The sequence below is a fragment of the Pyrus communis genome, chromosome 15 (assembly GCF_041283825.1).
Source record: "Pyrus communis isolate YQ-2024b chromosome 15, ASM4128382v1, whole genome shotgun sequence".
In the NCBI taxonomy this organism is placed as follows: Eukaryota; Viridiplantae; Streptophyta; class Magnoliopsida; order Rosales; family Rosaceae; genus Pyrus; species Pyrus communis.
In genome coordinates this window covers 43,038,230-43,061,025 of record NC_142579.1, presented here as the reverse complement: position 1 = coordinate 43,061,025, position 22,796 = coordinate 43,038,230, and the positions used below count along the sequence as shown (strand labels likewise).

Genomic DNA, 22,796 nt, shown 5'->3' with positions numbered 1-22,796 from the left:
AAATTTTCCAACCGAGAAGTCAAATTTGATGTGATATGACATGAAATGGCAGTGCACCCCCTTGCTGTTAAATTTGATAGCAACGTCAAATATTTTTCTCCACCAAGCTCTTACTTCTTCCCCCATTTTCTAGTTCACGTATACAAATATTCTTCTTCGCGAGCTCCTACTTCTTCCCCCATTTTCTAATTCACCGATACTACCCAATATTTGGTTTCCTCAGTTCCTCTAGGCTTACCAAAATCCCATCTTTTATGTTACCAATCCCCCAATCCTCCTTTGGTTTTTCAAGGGTTTCATATTGGGTATTAATCGTTTGCTTAGCTTTTTGGGTTTTTATTTTTAAATACTGGGTTTCTGAATGCCATATTGGTTAGTGCTTCTGCAGCAAATGAAAAATTGAACCTTTGAAGAGGAAAATCGAAAATTCTTATCTGGGTTGTTTCCATTGTTTTTGTAGGAAAGTTCTGTAGAAAAACCAATAGGGTTTGAATAATAGTATTCGTATTTTCTTATTTAGAAAAGGTATACAACTCCAACTATATATACAAGCTAAGTGCTAAACTAGGTAATTACAAGTTGACTTATGAAACAAGAAACTAATTTAATACAAAGATACTTTCCTATAGAGCCGAAGTCTCATTCCTGATTATCTCAATCTTCAACAGTCCCCCTCAAGTTGGAGTATATGTTAATTATACTCAACTTGCTAAGAAGATTTTCAAACTGAGAGGTACTTAGTGCTTTGGTAAACAAATCTGCCAGTTGTTGTAGAGTTCGGACATGGGCAGTTTTGATAAGACATTCTTGTATCTTTTCTCAAACCAAATGACAATCAAGTTCGATATGTTTCGTTCGCTCATGGAATACAGGGTTGGATGCAATGTGGAGGGCAGCTTGATTATCACAGAACAAAGTAACAGGTTTCGGATGATGAACATGTAGATCATTAAGCACATATCTTAGCCAAGTTATCTCACAACATGTGGATGTCATGGCTCTATATTCTGTCTCCGCTGTAGATCTTGCCACTGTGGTTTGCTTCTTTGTTTTCCAAGATATAAGTGAGTCTCCAAGCAAGATACAATAGCCCGAAACTGACCTTCTTGTATCTTTGCATTTTGCCCAATCAGCGTCGCAATATGCTTTCAGTTGAAGGGATCTGGTGGAGTAGAGCATGATCCCTTGTCCTGGCGTCCCCTTTTTGTACCTCAAAACTTGATGTGCTGCATCTAAATGTGGCAGCCTAGGCTTGTCCATAAATTGACTTAAAATGTGGACGGAGTAGACCAGGTCCGGGCGAGTGATTGTCAAATAAATTAGACGACCAACGAGTCTACGATATATGGATGGATCTTTCAACAGCTCACCATCTGTCTGCGTGAGTCCCAGGTTCTGATCCATAGGAAATCGAGCCGGTTTAGCTCCAAGAAAGCCAGTATCTTCCAATATTTCCAAGGCATATTTTCGTTGTGACAAAGATATACCTTGAGATGACCTCGCAACTTCAATGCCCAGAAAGTATTTTAACTTTCCTAGATCTTTGAGTTTGAACTTGCTGGCCAAAAACTCTTTTGTCTTCTCAATGAATGAGATATCATTACCGGCCAATATCACATCATCCACATACACAAGAATAGCCGTAAGACTTGCGCCTTTGGATCGGACGAACCAAGAGTAGTCCGCGTTGGATTGTTGATAACCTGCAGCCTTGAGTGCAGAAGAAAGCTTCAGAAACCACTGCCTTGAAGCATGTTTAAGTCCATAAAGGGACTTCTGAAGCTTGCATACAAGTGTCTCCCCCTTTCGTCCGTAGCCAGGTGGAAGGCGCATGTAAACATCTTCAAGTAAGTCGCCATGGAGGAAGGCATTATTGACATCGAGTTGGTACAAATGCCAACCTTGAGCAGCGGCAACACCAAGGAGTAAACGAATGGTGACCATCTTAGCAACAGGAGCAAAAGTCTCCTTGTAGTCAAGACCTTCGATTTGGGTATAGCCCTTGGCAACCAGCAGGGCCTTGTAGCGTTCCACATAACCATCTGGATTAAGCTTGATTTTGTAAACCCATTTGCAACCAATGGGTTTCTTCCCAGGAGGAAGAGATTGGAGAGTCCAAGTGTGGTTGGCCTCAAGGGCAGAAATCTCATCTCTCATGGCCTGGCACCATTTAGGATCTTTAATAGCCTGCAAATAAGTATGAGGTTCTTTGACAAGGGAAAGTGAGGTAGTAAAGGCACGGTGATAGAAAGTGAGAGAAAGAGTGAGAAGTAATACCTTTGTGTGAGTCAACGTGAGAGGTCGATGATTGGTTGGAGCGAGAAGGTAATTTGACACCAACATGAAATTGTTGTAGGTAGGGAGGTGGTCGAGTGGCTCAGGTGGAAGAGCGACTAGAGGTGGGGGCAGGCTGAGACGAGGGGTCGTCAGAGGTGGGGAGAGGTAGGTTGATGGAGGTGTCGATAGGTAAGGCAAATGGAGGCACAGTGTCGGGGACATTGGTGCCGTGAAGAAGGGAAGGTGTAGGATGAGTAGGTGATGAGTCAAGGTTGGGAGGTGTGAGTGAAATAGGTGATGGATCGTAAGAGAAATCAGCTATGTTAGGGAGAGATGGGTATAGTGGTGGAGGAGTCATGTCAGAGTGTGATGCGGAAGGTGTGTTAAAAGGGAAGGTATGTTCACGAAAGAGCACATCACGGGAGATGAATATTTTCCGTGTTTGGAGATCATAAACCTTGTACCCTTTCTTGCCATATGGGTAACCAATAAATATGCATGGGGTGGACCGAGCATCAAATTTGGATGGATGATGTGCATGTGTGGATGCAAAGCAAAGGCAGCCAAAAACCTTCAAATGTGAATATTTAGGTGGTTTGTGAAACAAAAGATCGTAAGGTGTTTTACCATGCAAGACTTGAGTGGGTGTACGATTGATAAGGTAGGCAGCGGTGAGGATGGCTCGCCCCAAAAATTGGTAGGCAGGTGAGCTTGAATGAGGAGTGCCCGAGCAATGTTGAGGAGGTGACGGTGTTTGCGTTCGGCCACCCCATTTTGTTGGGGGGTAGCCACACATGTGGTTTCATGTAAGATGCCTTTGGTGGAGTAGAAATCAACAAGTTTAAATTTTGGGCCATTATCACTTCTAATGGTCTTCACTCGATGAGAAAACTGATTTTCAACAAGGTGGATGAAATTAAGTAAATGGTGTCGTGTGTCGGATTTGTGTTGCATTAAGTAAATCCAAGTACAACGAGTGTGATCATCAACAATTGTGAGAAAATATTGAGCTCCAGTGAGGGAAGCAATGCGAAAACCCCCCCAAATATCAATATGTAATAGTTCAAAAGGCATGCTAGTTGAAATTTCACTTATTGGAAATGGAGATCTTGTTTGTTTGGCGAGAGGACACACAAGACAATTATTGGAAATACAAGAACCAAGGGTAGGAGGAGAAAGTGAAGTATGGCGAAGGGCTTGGTTAGAGAGGTGGCCTAGGCGTTGATGCCAAAGGTGTGGTGATATTTTCTGAACAGCATGAGTGGTGGATATGGTAGGTCTTCTGTTGGTGCCGTCCAAAAAATACAAGCCTTCTCGTTCACTCCCCGTCCCAATCATCTTTCCCGAACGAAGGTCCTGAATCACACAAAAATGGCTTAGAAAAATCGTGATACACAAGGACTGATAGGCAAGTTGACTAATGGAGATTAGATTGAGCTGGAAAGTGGGGACACAAAGAACATCGTGTAAGACAAAATATGTGGAAAATTGCATGGTCCCTATGTGTGTTACTGCGGCATAGGTACCATCTGGCTGTTTCACGGTCTTATTCCTAACAGGCACAGAAGAGGTTAACAAAGTATGTGATGTAATGATGTGATCTGTGGCACCGCTATCCAAGATCCACGATGATTTCTGACCATGAGAAGTGAAGGAAAAAACTTTACCTGAAAGATCATTTAGAGAGGGATTTTTACCAACATTGTGCGCCTTGGCTTGGTTGTTATTGAGCATGGTCATTATTTGCTTGCACTGATCTGGTGTGAATGGGAAGGAAGTTGACAATTCCTTTCTGTCAAGATTACTTGAAACATTGTTACCCCTGGATTTCTCCTGCTTAGGATGGCTTCTTTGTTGCTCCGGATCCGCTCTTTTCAGTTTTCGACAATAATCTATCGTATGGCCTTTCCAGCCACAATATTCACATTTCAAATGGGCACGGCAAGCTTCAGTGGTGTGATTGTTTTTGTTGCAGCGAGTACACTTCACATCAGCATATTTCTTGCTGGAGTCGGATCCTTGGGCCGCAAACACAGCAGCCTCATGTACTGATGATTTCCCTGCAGTAGCGTCATGCTGCTTCTCATGTCGTAGCACAAGAGAGTACACCTTATTGACTGGTGGAAGTGGATCCATTAAGAGAATTTGATCCTTTACTGCACTGAAGGTTTCATTAAGTCCCATAAGAAACTTAATGGCCTTTTGATTTTGTTGAAAGGCCAACACATGTTGCAAGGTGTCATAGTCGCAATCTGGTAGACTGATGGCAGCATCTCTTTCGTCCCATAATGCTTTGAGTTTGGTGAAATAAGAACTCACAGTTATTGTTCCTTGGGTGCAGTCATGAATCGCGCTCTCAATGTGATACAGTTGCATATTGTTCGTTTGAGAGAAACGTTCTTTCAAGTCCTCCCAAACTTGATACGCAAGATCATAGTAAATAATACTTGATTGAATTTCCGGGGATATGGAGTTTACTAACCATGTTTTAATTAAACTGTTGCATCGATCCCATTGATGCAAGTCTGCTGCAGCGACCTTCTTTTCTGGTTTCTTGAAAGTTCCATCAACGAAACTCAACTTGTTTTTGGCTTTCAATGCTCCAATCATCGCCCTGCTCCAGGTGTTGTAGTTGTCTGGAGTGAGCGGCTGAGAAACAAGCATCATCCCCGGCTGATCAGAATGATGCAGGTAATAAGCATGGTTGACATCATAAATGGTTGCCTCCGTTGAACCAGATGGGTTCAGTTTATCGTTGTGCTCGGCCATGGTGGGCGGCTAGGGTTTAATAATTTCTTCGGTCCCAAGATTATCGCTCTGATACCATGTAGAAAAACCAATAGGGTTTGAATAATAGTATTCGTATTTTCTTATTTAGAAAAGGTATACAACTCCAACTATATATACAAGCTAAGTGCTAAACTAGGTAATTACAAGTTGACTTATGAAACAAGAAACTAATTTAATACAAAGATACTTTCCTATAGAGCAGAAGTCTCATTCCTGATTATCTCAATCTTTAACATTATCTGGAAATTTTTTTTGGGAAAATTCTTACCTTCGAAGAGGTGGGGTGGGAATCGTGGGATTTGTAAAATATAAATTTAAAATTATAATTATAAAATTAAAATAATGCAATAAAATAATAGTTCAATTTGACATATCAGATGTAGACTAAAATTTTAAAAGATGTCAAATTGCCACATAAGCCTTCAAATTTAAATTTTATGTTTAAAATTTGGCATTTCCTTTGAAGATGATCTAACCTGAGCAGTTCCAAGTTCCAACCAAAAAAATTAGGGAGTTTTAACGATACACTTTTGGTATTATTCATTTTTAACAAAAATGATATTTTTATTCTAAAAAGTCACTTATGGTACAATTCATATGCAACATCTTTTTGTTCTTTTGATTAAAATTCAAAGTTTTCAACCTGTTTTCATTAATTTTCCTAAAAAATTATTAACATGATAATTGTTTTTACTCTAATCAAATTTCACACTTCTGTTTCTTTCTTATTTTTTTTAAATGATAAATACAAAACGAGAAGAATGCACCGAGACAAAAATTTAATGCAAAAGTCTCGTTCGCATTTATAATCAAGTCTCAACATTTTTCACTACCGGAGCTTGAAGACGATCATTTTCACTCACAAGTCACAAGAGTGAACAATGAGAACCACATGGCACAAGAGACACTTGCACAACTTAAAATGCTAAGATAAAAATATCCCAAGCAAATCACGTATGTATAAATTCTCACACATAAAAATATATGATTATCTTAGAATATTGTATAAATATTCTAAAATTAGGGCATATGTGCTTACAAGAAATAGAATCTTGCGTTGATTAGAATTATCTCACTCCTTAGAGCATCTCCAAATGAGATGTCAAATTTTAAACATAAAATTTGAATTTAACAGCCTATTTGACATTTTGATATCTTTCAAAATTTTGCTTTTCACCCAATATGTCAAAATTTTCTAGGTTTGCTTGATGAGAAAGCGGCATAAACAAGAATGGGTTGCGCTGCCATGGTGCTAAACTATTAAATTCCAATTAGTCCTTCCGAAAATCCAAGTTGACAAAAAAAACTCCGAAAAAAAAAAAAACCCAATACCAACAACCACAATAGTTAGTGGGAGTCTCCATCTCTCAGCTGGAAAATGGACGATGGCGGCGTCTCGAAAGCAGCGCCAGTGGTGGCTTGCGATGCCATGGCACTATTCTACGTAGCCATTCTCTACGCCTCGACTGTAATCCTCCGTCTTCCTCCTCCTCCCTTCAAGAACTTCATGATCTGATGGCTCGTATGCGCCGCCATTTCATCTGTCGTCTCTATCATCGTCTCCGCCCTCCTCCTCCCTGTAAGTCCGCTTTAACTTCCCAGTTTCGATTGACCCAGTACATATTTAATAAAAAATTTAAAAAAAAAAATTTGACACCAAAAGGAGAGCTGCTATTCCATGTCATGTCACATCAGATTTGACTCATCGGTTAGAGAACATTGCAGCTGCCTTTTTTTTACTATTATTGCTGATTTAGACATTTTGACATCTCATTTGAAGATGATCTTAACTTTTTCCTACATTTATTTACGTATAAAGAATTGGACAATATAAATTTTTTATTGAGATCCATAATCGAATATCCAAAAATTAAGAATAAACTCGAATAGAATGATAAATTGATCTTATTCTGTTTTCTTACTTGTATATTTTAAGCTATGGGAATTTTATAAGCTAATCCCATTCCGATACTTTCATTTTTCTCATTTATGTTAACTAAACTTGCCCTTATTAGTAAAAGTTTTAAAAACCGGAAAAGTCTAGCACTAAGATTATCTCCCGAATAAAGCTAAAAAATTTAAGTCATAATCCATAAACTGTTTTTCTCCTCTAATGGTTGTGACTTAAAATTTTAGCCAAAATTATTAAATAATAATTTTAGCCTAATTAAATTATGATTAAAAATTAAAAATCATACAAATACATAGGTATTTTTTAAAGTGAAATTTGATTTAAATAATTTTTTTAAATTATTTGAGGCGTGATTTAATTTTGAGCCGTCAAATCTTTTTTTTACCATTAAATTTAATCTCATAGGATCACAGCCTTTGGATTATACGAAAAAAGGTTTTGAAATATTACATTTTGGTGGGTCAAGAATAATTTAAGTCAAGCTTAATTTCCGGAGGGGGAGGGGGAAATCTAGCCTAAAATTTATTTTTTTTTCCCATGCTTATTTTAGTCCACCAGTTGGAGATGGTTTGGAGGGCTTTAAAAGAGGTGTAGTCAATTTGGATTTCAGAGGATTTTAAAAAACTTTTTTGAAGTAACAAATTTCAGTGTATTTGAATAGATTCTACAATTCTATATGAATTTTTGCATATTTGTATGAATTTTTATTATAAATTTGTTAGGATTTGTAAACATTACCAAACCAATATAAACATGACAATCAATCATTTGACTTATGTATCTGGCTGTTTGGTGCTAAAGAAAGGTGATTCGCGGGCTAGTGACTCTAGTGTTTCTCCTCTTAATAGTGAGGTGTTCCTTACTCCTTAGTCATAGGTGAGTGAATGACCTTCTTGTTACAGAGTGGCATAATCTCAGAGGTCACTTAAATTTCATCATCATCCGAAGCCATGCTGTTTAGTGGGAGCAATGTGTCAAATACTTGCTTTGGGAACAATGGTGCGAAAGTTGTTGGAGCAAAGGGGACTCATTAAGCAATGGTGTTGGCATTAATAAAGGGGTGCAATGTGATTTAAGATTGATAGACTTGTGTGGACTTTTTTTAAATCATAATCGACTACTCATGAATTTAGATGTATTGTTTAGAATCTTCTTAAATCCTAATTTGATTACACAATGAATTCAAAGTCTTTTAAAATCCTAATTGACTATCCCCGAGATTTTAAAATACATTAAAATGACTATATCCCTAAAACTTATATTTTAAACTTTATTCCATAAATTAGAGATGATCTAAAAAAAGCAAAGGCAAAAGCCCATAACCAAACAAGGGACGAATAGGATCAACTAACCAACCAAACCAAGATCAAGACTCTCCCAAAGTTCATTTAATCTACCCAAATGAATAAAACTTGACTGCAATGAACAGTTTTATAACATAATAAAAAATAATTTTATTTTTAATTTCGGATAGAATTTTTAACCAATCTTATTACGCTACGTATCATTTTTTGAAAGTACACTTTTTGTAGAACATGGTTAGGTATTTATCTATATAAAAATCATTTAATTTTGTTTTGTATTTTTAAACAATTTTTATGATTTTTTATTAAGTTAATTAATCTGGACAGTTGAATTTCAAAAATGTTGAAATCCAACAGTCCAAAAGTGGACACGTGGCCCATGGTGAAAGTTTGCCCTTTTTTTATTAAAGGCTTGAACGGGCGCTCACGGACCAACCGCAAAAAAGAACTCAGCCTTGGCTGACGTCAGATAGACCGATTTCTCACTCATTCCATTATGGGCCAGCCTAAAGACTAGAGTGGATTTTAGGCCGGTCTATTTAGAGGGATGGAGTGAGTTTTTAGGTGCCAACCTATTTTTTTTAACTTTGGATCAACCTAAAAGAGAGGGCTGGAGTTGCTCTAAGTTAACAAGAGCCCGCAGGCACCAGAGCAGATATAGAAAGAAAACCTAAGTAGAAAAGTTTGCTTCTTCTATCTACTGTCTACACTGAATACAAATTGTCAAACCGTTTTGCTTAATAATCCTCCTCCTAAATCCTAATCTAATTCATAATCCTCGCCCTTTAAACCTAAATACGTCCTCACACACACCAAAGGCCTTTGTCATCTTCCTTCCTCCACGGACCACACCTAAAAACAAAGCTAGAAAAGGAAACGGAAAAAGAAAATGAAACCATTTATCAAAATCAAACGAGAGAGAAGGAAATAAAAAAGGAGTAAACGCAAAGTCACCACCCGCCCCATCTCATCCCATCCCAATTTCAATTTCCTGAGACTGAGGGCACTTTTTGGATTTGGATCCAGTCTCCAACATCATCGGCAACAGATATCTAATCAGATGAGATGGTGAAGTGGAGAATCCTCCTCCCCGAAAACAGGATGACCGTCTATTTCGCCAGATGGTTTTCCGATCTCGATTGGCGCCTGCTTCTCTTACTCATCCCTACCCTCTCTTTCATACTCTTCCTCTCACTCTCCTCTTTCTCTTCTTTTTTCTCTCCCACCAACATCCCTTTTGCTCCCATCCGATCCTTCTTTCGCGGCGGCCGCGCCTTCCAGTTCCTGGTGCCGCCCAACAACTTCAATTCAACTCCAATTGCTTCGCCTACTTCTTCACCAACGGCAACGGGGACCCCAAATCAAAATCGGACCCAGTCGTTGAACAAGAAGAAGAAGGAGGATGATGAATTGGGTCGCTCCAGAATCGCCGTCTGCTTGGTTGGTGGGGCCCGGAAGTTCGAGCTCACGGGGCCGTCCATCCTCGACAAGATTCTCAACAAATATCGCAATTCCGATCTTTTCCTGCACAGTCCTGTTGACCCCAACGCCTTCAAGTTCTCGCTCCTCAATTCGGCTCCAAGGATCGCCGCCGTCAAAATCTTCCACCCCAAAACAATGCCCGAGACCGAGTTCCAGCACCGAGTCCTAACTGCCCACGACTCGCCCAATGGCATCCAGGTTCCTCTTTCTTTCTCAATTCCTGATTCTGTTTTCATTTTTTGTTATTTTAATTTTTTAAATAAACATTATATTAATTATATTTCAGTTTTACGATATTATGGAATGGTCAGATTGAATTAATTTGGTTCGTTGACCATAAATAATGAAGATAAAGGGAACGTGGCTAATCGTTGTATCGTATCGTCTTGCTCCTTCTGTCAATGGCAAATCCTTGGGAAGAATAACGTGTTTACAACAATTAGTTCTTCCTGCTGCCGTTTTTGTTATATGTTTGCCATTTTCAATTAATTTGGTCTGAGCTACACCCGTTCACCTACTAATTAGTAATTAAATTGTTTTAGGAGAGAGAAAATCAAAATGCATTCGAAAAATACAAGGTAGGAGGACTAGGAGGCAATACAAATAACGCAGGCACGTGCCATGGACCTTTGGCCTCCTTTGTTGAGATTCTTTGATTCTTTGGTCTTTTTGAGATGGTAAGAAATATGATCTGATACTGTTAAATAAAATATTAATTTTTTGAAAGACTATACGGCTAAAAGGAATTCTCTGACTCTCTTTCAGTTGGAGATGGTCTTATTTGAGCCCTTTTAGCCAGCTGAGCTGATCCATATCTGAATAATAATAATAAATAATAAATCATTTGTAGAGTAATATTCTTGAATTAACTTTTTTATCTTTTTAACAAATGGTATCATATACATTAATGGGGAGGGATAATCTTAGTTTCATAATGGACTAATAATAATGTACTTCAAACTCACCTTTGATGAGAATTCACTCCATGACCTCTCGCTTAGACGTGAACAAAAATATCACTACACCGTAATACTAAGAGTTTAAATTTTGGTTGATAAATAAAAACTTGTCATGTTGTTCTGGTATTGTATGTTGTTGGATACATCCAACAATATAAAATGTGGAACTCAATGTTAATTTCATAAAATTTAAAATGAATCAAATGTAATATGCAGGGTCTATTGCAATATTTCAACCTGGTGGAAGGCTGCCTAACTATGATCCGAGCTTACCAAAAACAGAACAACTTCACCTACGATTGGATTGTCCGAACCCGCGTTGACGGTTACTGGAACGCCCCCCTCCACCCCAAGTACTTCGTGCCCGGTCAGTACCTGGTCCCACCAGGCTCCAGCTACGGCGGACTCAACGACCGCTTTGGAGTTGGCGACCTCAACACCTCCACTGTCGCCCTCTCGCGCCTCTCCCTCCTTCCCCAGCTCGACGCAGCCGGATTCCACCAACTGAACTCCGAAACCGCCTTCAAGGCCCAACTCACCACCCATGGGGTACCTTACGTCACTAAACGACTCCCCTTTTGTATTGTAACAGACCGCAAGTACAAGTTCCCGCCACACCGCTTTGGAGTGCCGGTGGCGTCCTTGTCAAGTCCAGGGCTATTGAGCGGGGCCAAGTGCAGGCCTTGCACGCCTGTATGCCAAGGCCCGTGCGTGGGCGACGTGATGCAGTCTCTCTACAAAGGGTGGAGCTGGACCCACTGGGCAAACGGCACCCTTGAGCTCTGCGATGCCCATGACGCTTGGGAAAAGGATTGGGAGATCAAATTTGACCGAGTTGCTGGGAAGAAACTGGCTGCCGAGAGAAGGCGAGTTGCAGGCATGACGACAGAGCAATGCATTCATGATTTCAACCAAATGAAGAAGCGAACTGCCAACTGGGACGCACCCCCGGCAGAACAGATTTGTAGCCACTGAACAACAACAAATACAGAGCGACAACGATATGGGAAAGAAATGATTTTGGATTCGTACATTCTCTTGATTTAATCATATAGAACGTCTTTCTATAAAGGAAATTAATCAACACAACGCACAGGCTTTACAGCTCTAACTATACTATAACAACAAGGTACGGATGACAGTCTTCACAATTGTGTATGAATGCCGTGGCCGGATTTCACGAGGACTTGCACCGTGGCCTTCAAGACTCTCCATATCGCCTTTTCTAAGAGGCCTGGGATGCCATAAAGCCGGTGGACCTGTTACAATTAAGGATTGAAAATTGCTTTTTTTCCAGTCCAAAACTGAGAGCATTAGGTCCTCAATCCTGTTTTTCAAATCTTAGCTCTAGCACAACGTATAACTAAAAATCAGGATTGAGGAAAGAAATAATGCAGCAATCTTAAAGTATATAACTATATATGTTGTCATAAATCAATGGTAATGAATTTTTAGTTGAGGGACAAAGGGTAATAGATTTTTAATTGAAGGACCGTTGCTCCAATTTAATTAAAATTGAGAAACCTTTGCTACTATTTACTCAACTTATAGACGTTGGACCCGTGAGCCTGTGCCAAGCTTTGGGTACGCCCGAACCACGGCAACCGTGGAGGAGAGGACAAATCGTATTTCTTGGCTAAATGCGAGATCAAACTTATTCAAGAAAAGAAAATTGCTTCCTTGCGAACCAGTGGTTACAAACTTAATTTATCATACAAATTTCTTAATCAATACTCTTCACTTTCGCTTCTCTCTCCAAATTACTACCTTGGAGTGTATAACTTTTCATCAACTAGTTGTGACCAATATATTTTGGGTAGTGCTATCTACACATCAATTAACTTCTGACACCCACATTGTTCATGTCAGTTGATATTTATTCAATTCATTCAATCAACAATGAATTGAATATATAAAGAGGACGTAAAATTATAGAAAAACATCAACATTATTATTAACATGAATAAAGGGCATGAAGGCATATATATATATATATATATATATATATATATAATACTTGATCAATGGATTCTTTGGTAGTGATATCTAGCTAGCTAGGGTTTTTATTTTAGACACCAAATTAGTATAACAAGTTCTCAATTAATATAAACAGAAATTGGATTGACATATTATATATATATATATATATATATATATATGTAGTGGTATTGGTACAAGTTTACTACTACTGAATATAGGATTGACCAGTGATATCAAGGTCTCGATCGCCGGTGGAAGGTGGGGGTGTGTGCTTGGGGGGTTGAGTGGTGGCTTCAGCTGGTCCGTCGGCACTCTGGCTCTCACTGGCCCGTGGTTTTGCTTTTTCTTTTGCAGGCTGATCTGGCTCTCTACCGTATATTCCACCGCCATAGGCTTCATATGTTAACGGCTTCATCCTTGATATTTCACTATGACCACCACCACCACCTCCATCCCCCTCCTTCTTCTGCTTAACCTCCTCCCGTCTCTGCTTCTCCCTTTCCCTTTCCATTTTCTGATGATCCATTGATTCCCTATTTAGTAATAGATAATCTATTCGTAGTCGTACTTTTACTAGCTAGTTATAGATATATAGATATATATATATATAAATATAAATATAAATATAAATATATAAATATAATTCCAACCGCCAACGATCAATATATGTATGACACGCGTCTTGTTTTATGGTGAAGTGGCGAAACCCCTAACTGCCTTCTGTCATCCATGCATGAGCAACTGCATCCTCGTGCATGTACAAGCACACCTCCAAGGTAGTCCATATCCACCTGACTTCGTACTTTACTCGAAATCAAGCTCTCTCACTCCCTGGAGAAAAATTTGTATAACATGATTTACAGTGTCACAGTTATATATAATCCAGTACAAATAATGAAATTATGTGTTATGTGTTAAACTTCTTTACTTATATTTGTGTTATTCGCACAAAACAGTACCATATACATATAAATTACTCTTAATTTTGGACCATCACTTCAAAATGATCTAGTGTTGTGGTACCGCACATGCGTTTTATATGTGTTCATTACTTCGACATAACTTAGTGTTGTGCTATTACGCATGCATTTTATATATGTTCTTTAACTTGTCCCACTTTATATGTGTTCATTACTTCGACATGACTTAGTGTTGTGCTTATAATGAAATAATATTGGGCTTGGTGCCGTGGGTTACGTGGCACGGGTTTGAGTGCCTTAAGTATAAGGCAAGGCCCAAAAGACTTCGGGGGTGGGCTGCAGGCCACATAGGTGAGGGAGAAGCCCCAGCTGCAGGTAGGTTTCAGTTTGGGCTGAAAGGGGGTGCACGGGACAAGGCCCAGTAGGTGCTGGCCTTGTGGGTGATGCACGAGGGAACAAAACCCAGCCACATGGGCTGGCATGTGGGTTCGAATGGGAGCCCAGCCGCATAGGCTGGCTTTCTGTGCTGCGAGCCGCAAGGAAACAAGGCACCAGAGAGAGCAGGTATACGGGCCTAGATGAATGCGGGACAAGGACCCAGCAAGTAAGGCTTGCCGTGGGTTTGGTCTGGATCTATGAAGGCTGCGGGCCTCCTCAGTTATAGAACTAGGGTTGCAGGCCTATTCTAATCAATCAGGCCGAAGGCCTGGGGTCCAAGTAGGTGCAGCAAAGCCCAGAGGGCTGCTACCGATGTTGTGCTGCAGGGGTGGTGCCATCCAATGTCCAATTTCCCCTTTTTTCAAAAAAAAAAAAAAAAAAAACCCTTAGGGTTTAGGAAACCCTAAATATGCTTCTAATTTATTTTATATAATTTGACTCACAAATTCCACATAACAATTTAATTGTGCGATGCATGAAACAAATATATATATATATATATATATATTGATGAATATATGAACATATGCAATATATATATCGGAAGGAAAATGTAAACATAAGGGGGTTCATGCATCATGGGGAATGTTTTCATGCTTCGTGGACGTTTCAAATATCTTCCTTTATTTTAAGTGTACCTAATTAGCAGAAAACGAATAAGCCTTTGAATGTGGTGGATGATATCCTCCTCCTATGATGCATCAATTCCTATTCCTCAACTTCTAGCTAGAGCGTGCTGATAACGTGTTATAGGCCTATTTGATTGAGCGCTCTAGGGTTTAGAGAGAGAGAGGGGTGCGTCAAGATTGAGGGAGAAGAGAGATTGATTTAATTGTGAGGTGTGTTTGATTCAAACCATTGTGCCTTTATTTAGAGTAGTAGAAAGGGTAAAACTTTTCCCTTTAGGATTACAACATTTAATAGGTAATCTAATCATAATAGGAATATATAATATTTTTCCAGATTCCCTAGGATTTACACAATCACATTTCTATTCTAAATATGACTGCAACATATACTTGTTTTTTCCTCACCTCTACCGTTTGATTATTTGTTTTTACTCATCTTTTGTTCCCCCAAATAATTTTTCAAGAAAAGTTGGACACTCACTGATTAGTTTATAGACTGCACAATGATATTCATTGGTGGTAATGGTATATGTAATTATGTATCATTCTTCTCAACTAATTTGTGCCACTTGATTATTTGTTTTTGTTCATCTTTGATTCCCCCAATAATATAATAGATATAGTTATATACCTTGAAAAGTTGTTCACTAATCATAATAGATTGCAGAATGATAATAGTGGTAGTCCTGCATATATATTTTATGTCCACCGCACATAAATATATATATATATATATATATATATATATATAATACATATAATGTGTAAAAACCTATATCCAGCAACCACTATATTCCAACATAACTCAGTACTACTTTTGATTCTTGATCACGAGTCAAATGAACATTTTAAGTTTTTCATCTTACATACGATTTTATTAAAAACATGATATTTTTAGAGATTAAAATGAAATTTTTTAATAATCAATTATGTACTTTTCACGAAAATTCAGTATTACGAGTTAGTAATAATATTGGAGTCAAGAGCTTGCGAAACTTGAGAAAGAAAGGAGATGAAGAAGTCAAAGTAACATTGAAGAAGATGCGGGAATTGGAGGCGTCCATCGCTGGGACTGAAACTTGCTCCGACAAAGTTTTAAGGAGTTTGATCAACGCTAGGGTTTCACTGCTCTATACTCTCACCCTAGTCTAAATTAATATTTGCCATGTGTACTTTTAGTTTTTAATTTCTATACAAATTAAGGAATGTTCTTGTTGATGGTTTTCTTCCCATTTATTAAATTTGTCTCCGTTGTCGAATTAATAGAAGAATTGTGTGCAATAGCATAAAGCTTTGGGGTTCGTATTGCAGCCGATGAATATTAACAAGGGACGTTTTGAATTAGACGTCTCGTTTTTAAATATTATTATCTAAACATCTATTCATTTTGCAAATTTGATTAAACATTTTCTTTACAATTTTGGTACTTTAATTTTATTTCATTAGAAGTCTATTCATGTTAGTATTCCTTTTTTTTCCTCCTATTTTTATGCAATTCTTATTAGGATGATTTAAGATTTTTTTTATTTTTTATTAAAATATTTATTTTAGTAAATTAAATAGAATGTAACAAAACTCGTTGTTAGGTACGTTTGATTATAATGGTACATTTAGTTACTTAATACATTTGAATTTTTGGTCCATTTGGCTTTTTGGTACATTTGAATTTTTGGTACATTTAGATTTTTGGTATGTTTGTTTTCAAAACATAAGTTTTATTACCTTTTGTTCTAATGATGAGGAATTACTTTAATTAATTATTTTTTTTATAGAAATAGTTGTTAACAATGTAAAAGTTTAAATTACTTTAATTAATTTTTTTTTCTAGAAAGAGTCATTAATCAACGGATAATAACATTTTTTAAATTCAAAATTATATGATTTATTGTTATTATTTAGCATTATCTACAATAATAAGGATTTATCTCCGATCAACTAAAAGTTGTTCCAGAGACTTATCTACTGAAAAACAAGATTATCTAGAGCATTATGTATGAATCAAATATATTTTTAAACATTCCAAAAAGATGAATATTCATTTTAATATAGTTTATAATTGGTTACGTTTTTATTCGGGGTTGATATGTTTTCGTTTGACGTTGGTACATTTTCGTTTAACGTTGGTACATTTCCATTTGGCGTGGGTGTACATTTAGATTTGAAAAGTTTAAACTTTTAGACTTAAATATAGTTGAAATTATTTAAAATATATAAAAGATATTTAAATGTAATTTAATTTCAATTAATTTGAAGTAGTTCAAAGTTTGAGAGTATCTTAATCAAATGTTTCAAAAATTTAATAAAACACTCAAAAAAACATAAATGTTTAATCTACAAAAGTCTAAAATAAGGCATCTAATTCTAATTTTCTATGTGAATAACAAGTAAATGTATTTGATTAAACTAACTATTACCGACTTTAACTGACAAAACCTCCACGCATATTAATAACAAGTAAATGTATTTGATTAAACTAACTATTACCGACTTTAACTGACAAAACCTCCACGCATATGCATGCATGATGAAAAAGGCCGCCACATACTAGCTAGCTGGCGAGGGTTTGGCATGGGCATCGACGTTGCACAGTTTTATTATCTTAACAATTCATAATTAATGTCGGATTCTTGCATCCGCCATCCGGCATTTCGATCTAATCAACTTTGCTGATATCGATAAGATGAATTATTGATAATTAGTAATACCCTCAACTTGTTCTTGTTCTTCTAATTATATGTGCGTTGTATATATTTATGTATGACATTAGTTTTTCTCCACTGTATTAACTGTAGTATGTAAGTCCAAAACTCCTCTAAAATCCTAAACTCTAATAGGATTAACATCACACCTTGACGGACATTTTAATCAGGCAATCTCCAACTGAAGAGTCCAGAAGGTAAAAAATAACCTGAAAATCGTCTCCAACCGAGGGTTAGGCCAGAGGGTTCGTGGGCTCCACGGAATCTAAAAGGGCCAAAGGGTTGGCTAGAAAATCATAGTAATCATGATGTCGGTTATAACCGACAAGGATGCTTAAAGCTAGCCGTTGTATTCAATATTTTTTTAATGAATTTAAACTTTTTTTTTATCCTATAAATACCTAAGTCATTCCTACAACATTTCTCACATAATTTTCACAATTCCATACAATCTCACTTCATTCAATTTTTTTCTTATAACTTCTATTTTACAAAATTTGTTTCATATTTTTTTGAAATTCCATTTTTTCAAAATTTGTTTCATATATATTTTTTAAAATTCTATTTTTTCCTATAACTTCTATTTTACCAAATTTGTTTCATATTTTTTTGAAATTCCATTTTTTTCCTATAACTTATATTTTACAAAATTTGTTTCATATTTTTTTGAAATTCTATTTTTTTTCTTATAACTTCCTAAGCCATTATACAACATTAAATTAAATTAAGTAACATGAAACAACATTAAACAATATGAAACAACATTAAATAACATTAATGAGCATAAAAATTATGTTTGGTCCTCAGTTGGAGACCGTTTTTTGTGACAGGGCTAAAATGAGCCATATAGCCCTCAGTTGGAGACGGAGACAAATATGACCCTGTAATGTTCATTAAAATATTATTTTCTTTGAGGGCCAGAGGGTTAAAACGAGCCTTATGGCCAACTCTCTGTTGGAAATGGTCTCACCTAACCCTCAAGTGTACTCAAAACCCGACGAACCCTCAAAAATCTTAAAAGAAATGATAATCTCCTTACCTTTTAAGTAATAGATCCACCTTACAATAAAGTTTGTAGGTTATGCAAAAAAGTTGTCTTTAGTTTTCCTTAAACCTAGCTAAGTCCAACTTGATATTAATTGAATGTAAATTTACCTGTGATACTAATGTCGGTTTGTCCTGCATATATAGGAATATAAGGAAAATTAATGTTGGAATATTTACAAAAAGAATGACAGATGGGGCTAGTTTCTTTCAATCTCAATTCTCAACTGTAACAAGCTGAATTTTTACGCAATCTCAATCCTAAAACGTTTGATCGAAACCCTTTGTAATAAAAATAAAAAGCTGGGTTGAGAGTTCGGACCGGCCTTCACTGGCCGCAGGCCAAATGATGACTCATTATCAAAAGCACCGGTGAGGAAAACAATACCAGCACCAACCTAATTTCTATTGTCATATATATATATATATATATATATATATATTGACATAATGACCGTAAAAAGATAGATTAAAGTTAGGCTTTCCTAAATCCTAGGATATGGGGATGAGATACAAATTTCAATACCCAAGACAGAGCCATAGGTACAGGGTTCAGGGGACCATGTCTTCCGGTCTCCTTCTCTCTCTCTCTCTCTCTCTCTCTCTCTCTCTCTCTCTCTCTCTCGGTCGTCTCCCTCCCACTTCAAAAGTAAATCACAAAAGTGATTCACATACAGAATACAGCCAAACTTGATTGAGTTGGAATTGCACTAGCTCATACAAAAGCTATATCCTGCATCTTGCGACAGCTCATCCTCCTCTTCCTCCTCCTCCTTTTGTGAAAGGTCCAATCCCTTATTAAAGACATGACTAACTTATAGACAGTACCAGCACTCTTTGCTAGCTAGCTTCAGTACTACTTCATACCTCCACAACGGAAATGATAAACACATTTGTTTTAACTTCTCACACATCTATGTTTGGTCTTGTCTGTTGTTTTCATTTGATTTATTTAATCAAATAGCTAAAATTGAAGAAGGTTGTGTGATAAGTTAAAAAAGATGTGTGAAAATCACATATCCATAATTATGGCTGTTAATTTTTGGCACCATTATTTCAAATTATGATGCACTATTATTTCAAAAAATTAAGATCTTTTTGAAAATTTTGCTTTGGAAATTTACCTCCACAGTTCCACTTCCACACGCATGAATATATGACATAACGGTTACTTGCCATATATAATTTTTGTCATTAATTGGACATCATAATTATTTATTTGACCTTTCAATTAGCCTTTTTCTTTCCTGTTAATTTGCACCATAGATGGAAGGGAAAATTACAAAACGCACGCATATCCATGCGGGTATGAATGAAGATAAGAAAATAAAAACGCGGTAAAGATGGAATAAACCCAAAAATACGGGGCAACACTGAAATAATCTGAAAAATGAAAAAAGAGACGTTAGCCCTATCCCGCCAGGTTTTCCCCGTTTGAGCAATTAAGGAAGGAAGATAATTAAACAGTCCACGAGACACGCAAAGCAATAAATAGTAAATGCCAAATTACCAAATAAGCCATTCCATATCTATCAAAAACTGCACACTCAAAACCCAAATCAGAAAAATCAGAGAATGTTGGTGGTGCCTTGTAAGTTTTTTTTGGTAATTAAGTAAAGCGATTGCGTGTGTGTCACATCCAGTTGAGAGATAGTGAGAGTTGTGATGGGTTGCGCCACCTCAAAGGTAGAGAACCTTCCGGCGGTGGCATTGTGCCGAGACCGGTGCAAGTACCTGGAGGAAGCTCTCTGCCAGGCCCAAGCCCTGGCCGATTCCCACGACGCTTACTTAGCCTCTCTCAGGACCCTTGGCCCCGTTCTCCACCGTTTCTTCCATGACATTCCTGCAGGTACTGAACCGCCGCCGGCGCCACCAGAATCAGACTCGCACCTCCAATTCCCTTCCGACTCTGAATCCGAATACAAAGAGGACCACACTGATAAACAGTTGGGAGAAACGCCGACACCAGTTTCTGTGCATGATCAATGTTTCAGGAAAAGGGAGGAGGAGGCCTTCAAAAATTTAGGCGGCAGACTGACTTCCAAACTCCCTCCTCCACCACCGCCTCCGGTCAGCTCCACTTGGGATTTTCTTGATCTCTTTGATGCCTACGAGAGGGAGAGTTACCTAGCACCCCTTTATACTTGCACTACTTTGGTTCCTGAAGAAGCTGCTCATACTTCTGCACTTGCAGCTGCCGCTGCTGACAAAATCAATAACGAGATCAATGTTAAACACAATACTAAAAATATTGACGATGATCAGGAAAGGGAGAGTAGGTCGCCGGAGAAGGGTAAGACGACTCACATGGCGACGTCGACCGCAACTCCTCCGTCTGTCTCTGTCTCTCCCACTGTCCCAGAAGCAGCAGAGGCGATGCGAGAGCTTCATCTTCTGTTTGACAAGGCGTCTGAGTCCGGTAATCAAGTTGTATTGTCGCTGCGGTCTCATCATCTCACAATTTCTCTTGATCAGGGTGATTTATCCATTTTAATTTTCTCAATCAATTTTTAATATTATTCCAGATTGTTAGATAAAGATAAATTTAATACATAATTAATTTGACGAATTGGTGTTGGAGAAGCAGAGTATGGATTTGATGACCATGAAGGCTTGGTTATGAGTTCACAGAACCTTTCTTACACTCTGAAGACGCTCTTCCTGTGGGAAAAGAAACTTTACCATGAAGTCAAGGTATGTAATATGTAATATGTATGTGCTGCTTTTCCTTCATTAGCTTTGCTGATTAATCACCTTTTCAAGCATAATCTTGACTATTTAATCATGCTATATATATAATTAGGCTGAGGAAAGATTGCGCGTTACGCACGAGAAGAAGAGTAGAATGCTGAAACATTTGGAACATAGCAAGGGTACTACTACTAGTGCTGCTGAGTCTCCAAAACTCAACTCCCTTCGTAGTGCAGTCCGCGATCTTTTAACAAAAATGAAAATTGCAATTCAGATTGTTGACAGAATATCAATTACCATCAATAAGTTGAGGGACGAGGAGCTATGGCCGCAGATTATCGAATTCATCAACAGGTATCTCTACTCTATACCATCACCATTCAAGAATGATTGATTCTATGAAATGTTAAAGTGATTAGTGGACTGGTTGATGTGCTTGTAGGTTACTCAACATGTGGAAAGCTATGGTAGAATGTCACAAGAGTCAGTACCAAGCAATGGTGGAAGCCAAGGGTTTAGATGGCGTTGCAATATCCAATTCAAAATTGAGCGGTGCGCATAAGGCTGAAACTGCAATTCAACTCAAGTTAGAGCTTCAAAACTGGAATGTGTGCTTCTCCAAATGGATTGTCGCCCAAAAGGGGTATGTAAAAGCATTAAATGGATGGCTTCTGAGATGTCTTCTACACGAACCGAATGTGGGCGATCAAGAATTAACAGCGGACGAGGGTATTGGAGCACCGCCTGTTTTTGTGATGTGTAATGAGTGGTCACAAGCTATGGATAGACTCTCAGAGAAGGAAGTTGTTGAAGCCATCAGGGGATTCTGGACTAGTATACATACGCTCTTAATGGAAGACAACAATAATAATGTAGAAATGGTGCAGCAAAGGATGGTAGCTGAAAACAAAGATATAGCAAGGAAAGTAAAGTTTTTGGAGGAAGAGGAGGGGAAGGAGCAGAAGATATTGCATAAGCTGATGCGCGGTAGAGGAGGGAAAAAGAACGTTGGTTCGAGTAGTTTGCGAGCAGGAGAAGACGAGTCACACGGAGAGAGAGTGCAGCAACAGAGTAGTAGTGATCTAGTGTGGGATCTGAAGCAGACATTGATGGCGATGGAGAAATTCACTGCAAACTCATTGCAAGCATACAATGAGCTTCATGCACACATTGAACTAGAGCAAGTCAGCTGCAGGCAATCTGGAATATCTGGATGATGAATTAATGACAACCTTGGCTTAATTCTTCGGATACCAAATGATTAGTTTCTTGTTTTGTTGCCATGGGTGCTTAAGGTTTTGCTCGTCAAATTAGCAATAAGATCAGACACCTGGAAGTTATATAAATTGGCCTTGTCTTATTATGCAATTATATATGTTGATCACCTGTTACAAGGATTTTGGAGATGCAAATATTGCTTATTATAAGGCAAAACAAATGGGTTTATCCATTACTAATTCCATGCTTCCTCTGACTAGTGACAACCTTTTGGGAGGGTCATCCCAACTCCGGTGCAAGAAGTCGGACAAATTTACATATACATGCACATAAGGTGTATGAAGCTCAGCTCCTTGTAGTACAAACTTGCACATGCAATAACAACATATCCGACCTACAACAGTTTTCGCAACAATAAATTTGTAAACGGGTGCGTGAGAATTCAGACTTGAG

General features: G+C 37.9%; 4 protein-coding genes across 4 annotated transcripts; 2 read left to right on the top strand and 2 right to left on the bottom strand.

Moving 5' to 3' along the window:
• Positions 1–3,595: 3,595 nt before the first annotated feature.
• Positions 3,596–5,046, bottom strand: LOC148691043 (uncharacterized). Its single transcript, XM_088685070.1, has 2 exons — positions 3,804–5,046; positions 3,596–3,633 (listed from the first exon to the last, which is right to left on the bottom strand). Exons 1-2 carry the CDS (start codon positions 5,044–5,046, stop codon positions 3,596–3,598), a joined length of 1,281 nt encoding a protein of 426 aa, XP_088541196.1.
• Positions 5,047–8,888: 3,842 nt separating this feature from the next.
• LOC137707909 (uncharacterized) lies at positions 8,889–11,813 on the top strand. The gene is made up of 2 exons (XM_068446855.2): positions 8,889–9,963; positions 10,941–11,813. Exons 1-2 carry the CDS (start codon positions 9,349–9,351, stop codon positions 11,697–11,699), a joined length of 1,374 nt encoding a protein of 457 aa, XP_068302956.2. The 5' UTR covers positions 8,889–9,348; the 3' UTR covers positions 11,700–11,813.
• Positions 11,814–12,824: 1,011 nt separating this feature from the next.
• Positions 12,825–13,275, bottom strand: LOC137741531 (transcription activator-like protein). The gene has a single exon (XM_068481233.2). It carries the CDS (start codon positions 13,228–13,230, stop codon positions 12,910–12,912), a length of 321 nt encoding a protein of 106 aa, XP_068337334.2. The 5' UTR covers positions 13,231–13,275; the 3' UTR covers positions 12,825–12,909.
• Positions 13,276–19,884: 6,609 nt separating this feature from the next.
• LOC137730916 (uncharacterized) lies at positions 19,885–22,520 on the top strand. The gene is made up of 4 exons (XM_068469923.2): positions 19,885–20,910; positions 21,022–21,128; positions 21,238–21,479; positions 21,568–22,520. Exons 1-4 carry the CDS (start codon positions 20,100–20,102, stop codon positions 22,340–22,342), a joined length of 1,935 nt encoding a protein of 644 aa, XP_068326024.2. The 5' UTR covers positions 19,885–20,099; the 3' UTR covers positions 22,343–22,520.
• Positions 22,521–22,796: the final 276 nt, after the last annotated feature.

Coding starts and splice junctions, on each gene's coding strand:
- LOC148691043 (XM_088685070.1), bottom strand. CDS start 5,046: ATGGCCGAGCACAACGATAAACTGAACCCATCTGGTTCAACGGAGGCA. Junction 3,634..3,803: donor GACCGTGAAACAGCCAGATG/GTACCTATGCCG, acceptor TGTGTGATTCAG/GACCTTCGTTCGGGAAAGAT.
- LOC137707909 (XM_068446855.2), top strand. CDS start 9,349: ATGGTGAAGTGGAGAATCCTCCTCCCCGAAAACAGGATGACCGTCTAT. Junction 9,964..10,940: donor ACTCGCCCAATGGCATCCAG/GTTCCTCTTTCT, acceptor TGTAATATGCAG/GGTCTATTGCAATATTTCAA.
- LOC137741531 (XM_068481233.2), bottom strand. CDS start 13,230: ATGGATCATCAGAAAATGGAAAGGGAAAGGGAGAAGCAGAGACGGGAG.
- LOC137730916 (XM_068469923.2), top strand. CDS start 20,100: ATGGGTTGCGCCACCTCAAAGGTAGAGAACCTTCCGGCGGTGGCATTG. Junction 20,911..21,021: donor CACAATTTCTCTTGATCAGG/GTGATTTATCCA, acceptor TTGGAGAAGCAG/AGTATGGATTTGATGACCAT. Junction 21,480..21,567: donor ATTATCGAATTCATCAACAG/GTATCTCTACTC, acceptor ATGTGCTTGTAG/GTTACTCAACATGTGGAAAG.